At 38.3% G+C, this 14,155-nt stretch overlaps 1 protein-coding gene across 3 annotated transcripts in view; it reads left to right on the top strand.

Moving 5' to 3' along the window:
* The window catches only part of BCAP29 (B cell receptor associated protein 29), a 120,863-nt gene extending 107,718 nt beyond the window's left edge, over positions 1-13,145 (top strand). For all 3 annotated transcript variants that reach the window (XM_088480210.1, XM_088480208.1, XM_088480209.1), the window contains exons 8-9: positions 7,069-7,169; positions 11,769-13,145. In XM_088480210.1, coding sequence (XP_088336336.1) covers positions 7,069-7,169; positions 11,769-11,804 — 137 coding nt within the window. In that variant the 3' untranslated portion in view covers positions 11,805-13,145. The remainder of the gene's footprint in view (positions 1-7,068; positions 7,170-11,768) is intronic.
* The last annotated feature ends 1,010 nt before the right edge of the window (positions 13,146-14,155 follow it).

Below are 14,155 nucleotides of genomic sequence, written 5' to 3'. Positions count from 1 at the left end.
GGACTTAAAGAGTACAGAGAAAAAAATGCACGCATGGGGAAGATCTAAAGCCCAGATCACCCCCATATTGGGGGGAATTCAATTCAACGTGAATTGAATAGCGCCGGGAACTCCTGGAGCTATTCAATTCAGTGCGCTGTTATGTTCTTGCGACTTAACAAGGGTGTTAAGGAGCGAGAATGGCATTCTCTGACTTAAAGTGCCGGGTGTGCGGCTTTTAGCGCCGTGCTAAGCCGTAAAACAGCTGCGCGCCCGGCACTTTTGTCGGATCTCTCCTCTCATCCCCAGGGGGGTGCGAGAAGAAATCCTTTGCCTGCCCAAACAACGTGGTGTATTGAATAGCTTTGGGAGCTCCCTCCCGCAGCTAATCAACATCGCACTGAATTGAATTCCTACGGTGTCATATAAAAAAAGGGGTCCACTCATTTCTTTGTTTAAAGTGTTTCATTAAACAACAAAGAAAATAGAGATACAAAATTGATATAAAAAGCAGAAATGGCTGCAATGTAAAGGCCAAGGGACAAAGAATATCCATATACTAAGAACACGAGTAAAAAGTGTAAAAATTCAGTATGTGTACAATAAGATAGGAATATCAACTTGACACACTATCCACTGGTGAAATAAACAGTTAAAAATTGAACACAAGCACAAAATAATAAGGGGTTGGGGAACCCCAAGGGAGCAGCAAGGTACTGAATATCACACCGGAGACCCTCCCAAAAAACAAGGACACCAATTTGTCATGTAATTCAAAAGTACCAGCCCGTATGTTATCTGTAATTTGATTGAAGGAGATAAGGTATCAATAAAACTCTCCCATATTTAAAAATAAAGATTGTAATTCATCCTCCTTATGTAGAGATGCTTTAAGTCAATCCATATGAATGAGGTAAAACAATTTATTTTTAAACATAGTTAGCATCTGTTGGCTGGCATTAATCTCAATATTACAATATACATTTTTTGGCAGCTGCAGAAACAATCAACTAATTTTTTGCTCCCTTTTGTAAATCTGGCTGTAGGAGCCGAGACCCCATAAGCAATATTTGAAACAAATGTGTTAAAGCAGGAATAACCTCTTCCATGAGAATATTTTCATAGTCCCCATTAAGGCCATCCGGGCCTGGAGATTTGTTGAAAGTAGGGAAAGGACGGTCTGTAATCTGCATCTAAAATGTCCCTCTGGGAGGCAGTAACTTTCAGAATGTCCGCTTCAGCGAACAGATTTTGAGATAAAGTAGGGTCTACATTTGTTGACGTATGCAGCATAATCATAGCAAAATGCAGATATGTCTGCCTGGCTGGGTAGAGTACATCATGCCCGTAGATGGATCAGTAATGGGATATAGCATTTTCTGCTTTGCTGTTTAGACAGCTTAGTTAGTAATTTACATGATTTGTTTCCCCACCTATAAAATGTATTTTTGATAAAGTCTATTGTTCTCTGGACTTGCTCTAAAAGTTATGACTGGAATATTCTGTGGCCTTAGTTGGGGATGGGTCAAGAAGAAATAAACAGATACCATTTGAGCATGTAAGAAGGAATACCTGGTATCATAGTCTTTACATTTCCTAGCCAGATAGGACAATATCCAACCCCTCATAACAGCTTTTGATGTCTCTTATAGCAAGATGGGTGTATTCCAGTGACCATTGTTATCGTCTAAAGATTTGTTCCATTTTTGTTTATGGAACAGTTTGAAATCATCATTTTGTGATAGATAAGAAGGTATACGTCAAAAGTGGCTAGTGCTTTTAGGCGAAATTGAGAGATTTAGTTCTATGGGAGCATGATCGGCAATTAAAATGTAATGAATAAAAATTTGACAGACCCTGCAAAACAATGTTGACTGTAAAAAAAAAAAAAAGTAATCTGTCCTGGAGAGAATCCCATAGACCTTAGGATAGAAAGTGTATTCCCTGCTGTTACCAGGAGCTATGTGCCAAGAATCAAGTACATGAAGCCTATTTTTCAGGAGATGCACGCCCCCAGGCCATGAGGCACAGTGCCCAAAGGGGCTGATTTATCCAAAAGGGGCTGATCTACCACATTATAATCCCCTCCATTAAGGAGATTAGGGGTGTAATTTTTCATTTAAATGGTGTGTAATTTTCCTATAAAAGGAATATATGTTGTATTAGGGTAATAGACGTTGAACAGGGTAAGTTTTTCACCTCGTAATAAGATTTATCTACCCTCTGGGTCTAAAATAGTGTTAATGATGAGATAAGAACATTGTCACTGCACAAAATGACGATACCTATTTCTATCTTAGTAAAGGGAGCAGAAACAGTCATTGATCCAGGGGCTTTTAAGAGCATTATCATGACCCTGTGACCAATGAGTTTCTAGAAAAAACACTATGCCAAGACATAATTTTTTAATTTGAGTAAGTACCCACTTTCTTTTCCTTAAGTACTCACTTCCTTCCTCTTTGAGTATTAATTCCAACCAGAATAAATGGAGTGAAACTTCAAGGTGGAGTGACGGGGGTAGTGTGTGATGTCATTCAATACCTTTGTGACATCACACACTACCCCCCTGTAGTGTGTGGTGTCATTCACATTGTAATACTATGAAACACAAAAACTTAGATGGCTGTACCTTGTCCCCACAAGCCAGGCCCACCCAGAGAGGAAGTGGAAAACTTACATAACATGGGTCCATATGGAGAAATTGCAAAGAAAAAGGGTGCTGCGCCTAAGGAAAACCTTGAAAGGGAAGAGGAAAGGAGGGGACGGGACAAACATAGAAACCATAACAACAAAAAACACATACATAAAACAAGTAGATAACGTAGGTACAGGGGCAGGAAAGGCAAAAACACGCAACCAAGCACATGTTCCAGCTCCTCCAGCAACTGGTGAACACAGTGTTGTCCTTTTCTTTTTTTGCCTTCCGTATGTTTTTCTATATCTTCCTTGTTCCTATATATTCCATCAATCCACTATGGAATGCTGCACATGGTACAGCTACGTCACGTCGGAAAATGGACCGACGAGACAAAGAATGGTACTCCAGAGCATATATCGTTGATAGTAGAAGTTATTCACTGAGAGTGAGAGGGTGATCGCGGAGAGTTGTGAGGAGGTGGATTGTTCCGATGAAAATGGGTTCTCACTGCACCAGTGGAGTCAAAAAAGATTGGCTTGAAATCCTGTATGACCCACAATTTAGGTAGAGAAAAGTAAATCTGATATTCTTCTGAAAGAGGGCATTACTATCAGGAGTAAATGCACGTCTTTTCTCCACAACTGATGCGGAAAATCCTGAAAAATAAGAACAGTAAAGTTGCAAATGGTAAGAGAGTGGATCTTGTGTTAGGCCATGAGTATGTTCTCTGTCCTTGTAATCCAAGATCCGAGCTATCACCTGGCAAGAAGCTTTATTGTGGCTCGTCGTTCAGGGCCTATGCAGTGGGCTCTTTCAATGTTATCAGTTCCTGAAGAGTTCAGGCCTTTAGGTGCATGTATTATATACCTTTTAAATGTCTTCAGTATGCCTGGAAATTGCAGATTTATGCCTTTTGCAATTCTCTGTCTTCTAGCTTGACACATGGTTTGTACCTAATGTGCTAAAGTATTTTAAACATAAGGATAGTGTCCTGCAAGTCACTGGTAGTAGTAGTTGTAGTGTTGGATTCAAAGTGTGAGAGAACGGAGTTGATAGAGGCCTGTACGCTGTCCATTTTCTGGTCAAGTGGTTTCATTTGTAAAGAGAGGACTTGTTCATTTTAGGGAGTTTTTCAAAAATGTGTCCATAGTCTACTAACGATACAATGAAAAAATAGCAATCACCCTACTCAAGTATATAGAAAATTGTCATATATTAAAGGAGGATACAATCGTATAGGAATAATAAGCAAAAAGGGAGTAAGGTATTACGGGTGGATATAAATAAAAGACACTACAGCAGTCTCTCTCCTTGTATACATGCTGAGTTATTCAATACAATGACAATACAACTTAAGCAAACTGCACTGTGGTAGGTGGTAAAGAAAAAATGGCAGTTCTATTGTTGTTCTTTATCCAGAAAAAACAACATTAATCAGTCCAAAATGGCCTATAGGATATAACACAGCTGCTGAACTACATAGAGGTGAGGAAGAGTCAGATGAGAGCTATGTAGTCATTCACATACTGTAGGAAGGGGGGCTAATGGATTCCAAAATGTAAAATCCCCACTCCTGGGTAGTCCCAGCTACACATGGGGGGCAGCAGTAGTGGGCAGGGAGACTGAGCCCACCCCGGAAGTTTTACACACAGTTCTAAGCAGTTCATGCCTGGAAGAAAGGGGCAGGTACTATTAGTAAGGTCACACAGGTTACAGACGGAGGGCACAATCACCGCTGCACCCTGAGCTTTCCAGCACAAGGGGTCTGGCTACGAGCTGCAGTCCTCTGCATGGGTCGGAAGGCGGATCTGTCCCCCAGGAGAGACTGCACAGAAACTATGGTGGTACTAAGGCTCCTACCCTCGCAGGTTGCTCCGGACAAAGTGCAGCTCCTACAATGGGAGCAGCGGCGCTGTTAGAAGATACAGCCCATTCTTTGGTGTTGGCACTGCTCCAGCCAGTGCATGCTTGAGAGAAGGTGGCTGGTATCTCACAGTAGTAACAAAGGGCTCAGATGGAGGGCAGATTGGAGGTCTCTGCCAGCCACGCAAAGGCAGACAAACTCTCCTCCGCATTCCAGGCTCCGAGCACAGGGAGTCGGCAGCCAGCTCCGGAATTCCTGGCAGCTAAGATGGACCTTGCATCAGGGGTTTTGTGCACAGGCCACAATTACTTTGTCTGATTCTGGTGGCAATAAGGGGTCTCTCCCCTCAACTAGGCCCTTCAATGGTGCTGGGCAGACACAGAATGAGTAAGGGCATTAAAGGCAGTGTGAGGCCCCAGAGCTGCAGAAATGAAGGTAGATTGTGTCAGCCCAGGGAGAGATGAACTAAAAGGCGGACATTACAATTCTCCGCCCACCCAAAATCAGACTCCCCTCATTTAATGCATTTTGCTTCCTACTTTAAAAAATGGTACGCCTTGTTGGGTTGCAATATTGTTATTGTACATGATTAGTGTTCAACTCATGATAGTGAGAATCAGCAAAAAAAATTTTTTTTTTTTCTCTCCTATGAAAACCTACAAGTAGAATCCTTTGGTTTTGGATTAATGCTAAAGCAAGAATTTAAAAGTATTAATTTGTGGTGTTTTATAAAAAATAAATAAAAATCAGGTTTGCTTTTGGTCCACTTTCTTGAAATTTCAATAACAATGCTTTTCTGGCCATTTTAGTAAAAAAATTATTTGATGTGTTAAACTGAGCAAAAAACTAATGGTATTTTCTGAAAATATAATATCTTTTTTTAAAAATAAGTATAATTTTTAAGGGAACTGCATGAAAAAAATTATATTGATGTTTAGATTGCGACTAGCTCAAACTTTGAAAAACGGCGTCTGCACAGTGGTGCAAAAGCACTCAGCAGAGAAGTGGTTAAAGCCGTGGTTCTGAACTGCATAGGCGAAAGTGACCCTGTTCATTCCATGTCGCGTGCTTGGCAGTTTGTTTCAATACCATGTATTAACGTAAACACAGTTTTGCTGCTCCAAATTGTCCGATGAGATCATTAAATCTGGAGAGAAATGAATTGCATGTGTCATGAGACACATGACAGCACTAGCTGGTCTTCGTTTCATTGAAAGTAATCTGGCTCCTCAGTCTGACCAGCCGAATATTGTCCAATCTGTTTAAGGTGTATGGATGGCTATGGGTATGGATATGCTCAGCTCCATCATAAATAATGTGAAATATAAGTGCAGGTTACAATTAATATATTGTGTTTAGGGACATGGAGTGTACATTCATATATGCAGAGAATATAAAAGGTAAGGTTAGAATAGTGGTACAGAAACATTGCACTAATTAAATGTTCTCAGTATGTAGTATTGAAAATATCCATTTTATCTCAGGCTTTTTCCGCTAACCATCACGAGTGACATGATCAATAACATAAAAATAAAAAACATTTTAATATGTAAAGCATGAAAAAAAATATATAATTAATGTTTAAATATTTTGTTACATTATGACCTAATAATGAGAGATGCATTTCACTTTATATGTTGAAATCTAATAGGTGATCTTTTAAATTTCAATCATACATACTAACTGATCAGCAATGAAACAGTTTTATTTGTTAGAAAAAGTGAATCTGGCAGTTTAGTTATTAAAGTGGTTCTCAACCTTTTCCTTACCTTGTACCTCACTTATGTCTATAAATGTTACCAAGCACACTCTTGTAAATGTTTACCTAGTACCTCCTCATTTTCTTTGTACATACAGGTTGCTATCCGCTTTACATCATATTGGTCTACAGTGACTGTGTAGACATAAGAAAACCTGGGCTGGGATACCTACACTATTGTAATGCTACTTCACGCATTTTAACCGTGAGGGTATTACAACTTTAAACATGCCAATTTAGGAGCATCTGTAAAATTATAATGTCCGTACAAATACTTTACATTACAACCGTGTCAGGATCCCGGCACAGGCTCTCTCCTGTCTACCCAGTCACTATAGACTTGCTAACTGCATCTCATGTTATCCTTATACAGTAAACAGTTGTACATGTAACAAAAGGATCTTTAAACTGGTTGAGGTATCTCATTGTATTTGTGCACAAAATCCAACAAAGGGAAGAGCATCATAATTGCTGACATGCTCTTCCTACCTATCACTTTCCCTGACTTAGGTTTGGCTGCAGAGGGTCTATTGGTGTTAAGGATATAGTATTGGGAAGATTCAATTAGCCAAGGTAATTTACAGCGGCTAATTGATCCCCTGGGGGCTATTCAGTCAGCCTCAGAGCCGGAAGTCATCTGATTTTTTTTTTCACCTGCCTGCGGCAGGCAAAAAATATCCCCATACTAATATGGTTGTAATGAAGCTGTAGGTTGGGAGAGCAGTTGTTCAGATATCATCTGGGAACAAGTGCAGGTGAAACAACACTTGTCTATTATGCATGACAGTTTTATCTTCAACTTTAATGTTGGTGTTACCTATATTCCAGCACTTTCCAAATCCCAAGCAGAAGTCATTGCTCTGAAGAAGCAGAGTGCAGGTCTTACAAGAGAATATGATCGCCTACTAAAGGAACATGAGCAACTTCAGGTCTGTACCTTACTCCCCATATTTTTAGGTTGCGTGAGTTATTATTAAGTCTTTCATGTGCACAAGTTGTATGTTTGAAAATTATTTCTGAGGTGATCTTCTTATCTATGTATCTCTCTCTCTCTCTGGTACTGATATGGCTGCCAGTTCAAGGCACAGTGTATCAGCAGAGATGCCTTTGCATTGCTGCTATCATGCTTGGAAATGTATGTGAATGGTTGCTTTTGAGGGTGAGGAATTGTGCTGTGAGGATGTCCGCAGAAAAGATTGTTAGTCCAATGCTCCACTGATCACTACATTATGGCATCAATCCAATTAGGTGCAAATTACTCACACCCGTGAGTAAGTGTGGCTATATGCAGCCCCATAGGGCTGCAAGCAAAAATGTGCCAGTCTGGGGTGAGAGTGGACCTCAAGGTGGGGCGAATTGCTATGCTGTTGCAACAGAAATTTGCCCACTTTGCACCTAATTGGATTGAGCCTTATATGTCATGTGACTGTAGTTGCCAAACTACATGACACTTCGCAATCTGTCAACTACTTACTGTAGCAGTATGAAGGAAAAAGACCAGCACCATGTTTTCTAACTGTATACCATGGTGACTTGTGTTAAAACTTCAATTTTAATTGAATTGCAGCTTTAAGCAGATGAGTTCCATTCATAATATAAATGACTTGCCCATAAGTCCATAAGATTTATTTACTACAGTATTATTTACTAGCAGTATATATATCAACAACATGATATATAAATTCACAAACAGAGGATATCCACGGAAAGATCTAGAGGTCATCAAATCTAAAGTCATGAGCATGACACAAGAATAATTATTTACCTCTAGAACAAAGTCTAAAAGTACAGACAAAACTGTGTTCTTTACAAGCAAACACAATACTGTCAATAAATTAATTAGTCACACTACAAAGAAATTGTGGCCAATCATAAATGCAGATATCAACATTAAAGCTCTGAATAAATCAGCCATCAGGATGTGCCACAAAAGGAGCAAAAATCTTAAGGACTGGCTAGTGGACAATGATCTATCTCAACAGACTCCCAACATGGACGCACATTTTTTTATCAAGAAAACCGAAAATGCTATAGATGCACCGGGTGCACCATTTGCAGCTACATGAAACAACTACTTCTTTTTTGATTGATCAATCAGCGATTTGAAATTCCTTATTTTGGTTTAAACTGTGCCTGATGTGGCTGGGCACCTCCCATAGGTCACACTTGGAGTCAGTTAACCTCACCGACCCCCACCAATGCATCCATCCAGATGTTTGTGTAAATTACAGTTATACCATACTGGCTATGCCCAATCTTGGAAGTCAAGCAGTGCTGGGCCTAATTAGTATTAGGATGGCAGACCACCTAAGAAGATTGGGTGCTGTAATACAGATGTATACATCATTGTTGGAAGCCTAGGTGGTGGTGAATAAGGATATGCAGCATAGTTGTTGCCCCAATTTTCCAGTTTTTGAAAAAAAAAAAAGTTTTTCTCATATAAAAGTTTTTCTCATATAAAAGTTTTTCTCATATAAAAGTTTTTCTCAAACCAATGTGATACACTCTGAGTGTTTATAAACTTTTACGCATATACTTTTCTATGGATTTTTAATTTTTAGCATGTTTTGTCTTTTTGTCACTAGGGTGTGTATTCCACATGTTCTTACAATGTGGGTAAATGTTCTACATGTTGTCTCCTTCAATTGAGTTTTTTCTTAGGCCGGTGATATCTTTGTCCCTCATTGTTTATATGAACTTGACACCAGGGTGCTCTTTCTATTTTTCTATATTTAGGTTTATCTCTGTGGATTCATATACTTTATACACTTCACCTCTCCATGTAATATTTATGTATTGTACTAAGCAACATTGATACCTCTTGGCCACTAGAGGCGCTCGACCTGACTGCTCCATGTAGTGCCCTGACTGTGCGGCGCGACGTCATGACGCTGATGACGTCATCGCCGTGAAGCACAGTGGGCGCACGTGGATGACGTCACACTTGCGGCACCCGGCGGCTCACAGTGGGAAGTTGCATCTATCACTGTAGATATGCTGGTATATAGGTATGTATGTTTTCATTTATTTATGTGTTCTTGATAAAAGTAGTTACGACTCAAACGTCGAACAATAGTTGACACAGTTGTCAGAGTGATTCTTGACCTGTGAGTGCCACTTTCTTTCCTTTTGTTGCATTTGGTTGTTTCTTTATGAACACCTAGGAGGGCACCAGGGCATTTGTATTTGCTTGAATGTGGAGTGCCGGCAATTTGTATATTTATACTACAGTATCTGTTAGAATACTTTTTTATTCAACAACCTGAACACTTATTCGACTGGGAGTTAGAATTACAGTTCTTTTCTTTAATCCCTGCTTTACCCATATTCAGACCAGACATGGTGCACTGAAGAGTCCTACTGTAACAAAGATGAAGTGAGCTGTCTCACAGTGCCGGCACGAACCTTACACTGTTCTCAATACCATTTAATAATAATAAAGAAAATACTTGCACACAACGCTATACAAATTGGGTCTGAAGTATAAAATGCATACCTGGAGATAAATTCTCGTTACTTGAGGACAACTAGCTAGACATATATTAAGAAATAGCACTGACACAGTCCCCAAATAAAAGTAGTACTTCACTAATTCTACTGTACCTACTGTGGCCAATCAGCAACCTCTTATGATGACTGTAGGAGCGTGCCGAAAACATTGACCATACATACAAAAAACTATATTTGTACAGGAAAAGATATTTAATGTTTACTCATTCTCGTATCGTAATCATAATTCATACTATGTTTTTAGGAAAATCTGTATAAGTACTAAAGGCCCCCATACACGGGGCGATAAAGCAGGCGATCAGACTGATTGGTGCGATTTGCCTGCTATATCGCACCGTGTATGACCCTGATGTTTGGCTAAGCGCGCTCCCGTGGGGTCGTACATCGCACCCCCTGATCTTTCTGCAGGACCAATTGATCAGGGGCACCGTGTATGGGGGCCTTAACTGACGCACAACAAGCATAAACAATATTTCAAGGTTATACATTGCTCCCAAGTCAATTCAACATGTTCTGTATTGGAATATGGTTCTTAAAAGGATATATTATACTTTATGGAAACAGTCAAAATTGCTGTATAAAATTAGAAGTACAACTTTATATTGAAGGCATTATGTACAGTGCCAATATTTTAAAAGGATGTTTACAATACAAAGTGTGTCATTTTTGTGCGTGCTGTTCCTGTGCTCATGTGTTAAGGAGATATTAAAGTAAAACAAAGCAAATTAGCGGTTTAGTAAGGTATAATTTAAAATGACTTTAAATTTAATCAAAACTAATCACATATCACCTAAAAAGTGGCAAGAAAATTTATTTTCCAGTTTCCATTAATTAATTCAGAACAAACTTTAAATATATCAACTTAGCATTTTGCTAAGTAAATGAGAAATGATTGATATGGTGTTGTGTTTGTGGGCCATGACTGTGATAGCCTTCTTAGATGTATGAACAAATCCATTGTTTTGAAGTGTGAACACCTTTTGCTTTTCAATAATCTCTGGAATTATTCTGAAACTTACTGATGTCCATTATCATTACACATTTTTTGAATGAACATTTCTGGACAATACACTGTAGTTCTAAAAACAGGAATAGTTTTCTTAGACAACGTAGACTTCATCTTGTGGACTTCAGGCCGCTTGAAATATGATCCATGAATGGACCTTCAAAATCAATATGGGCTTTTTGTCATGGGATTGAAGGCCTTGACAATCTTTAGTTATATATTCAATCAGGTCACATTTCATAACTTCTAGCTACAGCCTTCATTTTCACTGTGCCAGGGTGACTTACATGCAATATAATGTACGATGCAACACTGTGGGGTCTATTTACTAAGCCTTGGGCGGAGATAAAGTTAACGGAGATAAAGTTACCAGCCAATCAGCTCCTAACTTCCATGTTACAGGTTGTGTTTGAGAAATGACAGTTAGGACCTGGTTGGCTGGTATCATCACCATTGACTTTATCTCCATCCAAGGCTTTAGTAAATAGACCCCTATTACTCTACACTTTAACAATCCTGGAAGTGCGACCATGCCAGGAAAGTAGTTAAGGGCGTTTGACACACCGCGGAGCCCTGTTTCTTACTCTGAATCCAGCTTTGTATGATTCACTGCAGACCTCTTGGCTGTTTCTTTATGCAGACATGCAGGCAATTTTTGTCTCATCGTATGTGATGTATGTTGTTTTGAATTAAACACGCTGAACACTTGGGAAGTGAACAGAACATACAAAACTTGGCAGTGAACATTAAGTTACATCCATTATGTGTGTAGTATATGCATGATAGATTATACTGGAGTTCTGGAATGTGCAAGGGTAAAATGGAGTGGGACAAACAAAAGGTGGAATTTTCATAAAAATACTGTATACATTAGTGTCACGTTAACTTTCAATTATCAGCTATTAGAACTGAAATTGGTGAGAGCTTTTGTTACTTCAGACAGGAACAGGTTCTGTTTTTTACTTGATTTATATTTTCACTAACTCCCATTCTGTTCTCTTTGTTTGTGTAGAATATCACAGAAGGACAACACGATAAAGACCAGTAACTGACTCATTAATGATCTGCCCAAGTGACTGTAAGGTTGTGAATTGCTACAATTTTGTTTTCATTTTGCTAAGGGAAGTTTGCTGAAAAAAGTACGTTATAGTTTGTTTTCTCTGCAGTGGTCTATGTGCATTGTAAACTGTGTGATTACATAATATTTTAGCACTGAATATATAGTCCAGGTTATCGCACATCATTGTTACTGACTTCTGCATAAGTTGGTCACATACATTGGTGATCTGAATAAACATTTCATAAGTTAATTTACCAAAAACTAAAAAATTTCATTTTGGGTGCATAGTTGTGGTAAAAGTTGTAATAACTGTGAAACTATAAACTAGAGGTACCTTTCATACTTAGTCGAGTCTTGTGTAGGTTATCAAAGCCTTTTCCCTCGATACCTTCTCAATTTGTGTGAATGCGAACATTATGAGAGAGAGGCTTTGGCTGGTAGAAAAGGCCCATCTGGACAGGACCTGTAAGTATGATTTGCCATTTTATTTTACACCGGCTAATTTCACCCAAAACCATGATTTTACTTTGGAGTGGAATTAAAGTGAAACAAAAGTTTTATTTATTTTTTAGCATATAATTATTCATAATTCGTTTACATAAAAATTCAGCAATACTTGTGTTCAATGCACTGAAGTAGTGCCATTTAAAAATAAGGCTAAATGCACTACCTGCATATAATAATAACCTACAACTTCTCTCGTGTTCTAATCAACAATTCTGTCTACTAAATACTGTAAAAGTGACCACACATGCTGGGATCCCACCATTTGGCAAGACTGTCGAATAAAAGACCATAAGGACACAAGGTTTTCTTGTTGACCAGTGACTGAAAACATGAAGTCATGCAGCCATTTAGCGTTTGTGTTTTCCATCTAGCCTCACCCATTTTGTGCACCTTTGGCGATTTTGGCATAGTATGGTATAAAACAACTGCATTTGCTTATGTGATCAACTAACTTCCTATGTTGCAGTACTTGCTTGCTGTTGATTATATCCTCAGGACACAGGTTATATCTGCTTCTATTGCCAGTACAAATGTAGCTCATATAAACAATGACATTTTGTAACACTAGGGCAATTCCATCTATGAGTGTTCCTAGCACCGTTCCAATTTCCAATTATGTTATCTGTGTTTGTGTAACAGAAATCTACCATTTTATTAGTATTCTTTAATAAAAGAGCATTTGTTTAATTGATCTTTTAAATTTTTCTGTAAAATTTAGTACATTAAATGGGCAAATGCTTACTACCAAAAATAACGTACACAAATGCTGCTACTGAGGCTGTTGTGAATTTTGTAATAAATGTTCCTTTCTGTAACATGAAACAGTGACACATCCTTGTTTCTTTAGTTTCTCATTAATATATAAAGATATGTTTGTCATAGAATAGCATATATTACTTTTCAAGCAATTGTGTGCATTTGTGACTTAGGCTGTGTGATTTAAATAAAATTTTATATGTACTGGAGATTTGTAGTTAAAAAGATGACAAGATGCATGAACTGATAGATTACACCATTATATATTTTTTGAAGGTCATATTGGTGCCAAGAAATATATTGGGGGTTATGTAATAGGTTTCCGATTTCCGTAGCCGTCTGTTTTTCTGTGAGACTGCGGCTAAATTTAAAAAAGCAAACAGTTACATATAAGGCTGAATGAGCCTTTATAACTGCTTCTTTAAATTCAGCCACAATCTCGCAGAAAAACAGACGGCTTTGTAAAGTCGGAACCTATTACGTAACCCCTCCCATGGTGTGGAGAGAGCTGTGTGCAGAGGAATTTTTTCAGGCGCTTTAGTCCCATTAACTAATTTGGTCGTTTGCCTGGGAATGGAGATTACAGGAACAAGATGAAAATAATTGCAGTTTATTGTACTTACACATTTTAGTTCAGTAAATGTGGCCTGTGATGTACAATATGAAATTACCCATATAAGCTGCAAAAAGTTATAGTAAAGAATTGTAATACATAAAATAATTGCAAATGCAGTTTGCATTGGAAAAAAATAAATTTAGTGATGGTCCACAGTGCATACAAGGGAGAAGGGAATTATGCAATTTTTACCTGCTTAGCATTAGTAAATTGTGACTGTCCAATAAAGCGGGTTTTCAGTACTTGTTTCACAGAAGTTACAGCATTTACAAAAGCGTGTTTTTAGCATATATATGCCAGTTAATGTTTGTAATAAAATACACAAACCACTTCTTTCTCACTGTTTACTGCTTAGTTCTGTTTGTTTATGCACTTGCCAAAAAAATGTATTTTTTTGAATGCATATCAATATTGTAATAAACCTTATTTTGCTACAGTGTAAGTGTGATGACATTCTCTC

This window comes from Taudactylus pleione, unplaced genomic scaffold, assembly GCF_031769625.1.
Source record: "Taudactylus pleione unplaced genomic scaffold, aTauple2 ptg000251l, whole genome shotgun sequence".
Taxonomy (NCBI): Eukaryota; Metazoa; Chordata; class Amphibia; order Anura; family Myobatrachidae; genus Taudactylus; species Taudactylus pleione.
This window is presented reverse-complemented; position numbering and strand designations above follow the sequence as displayed.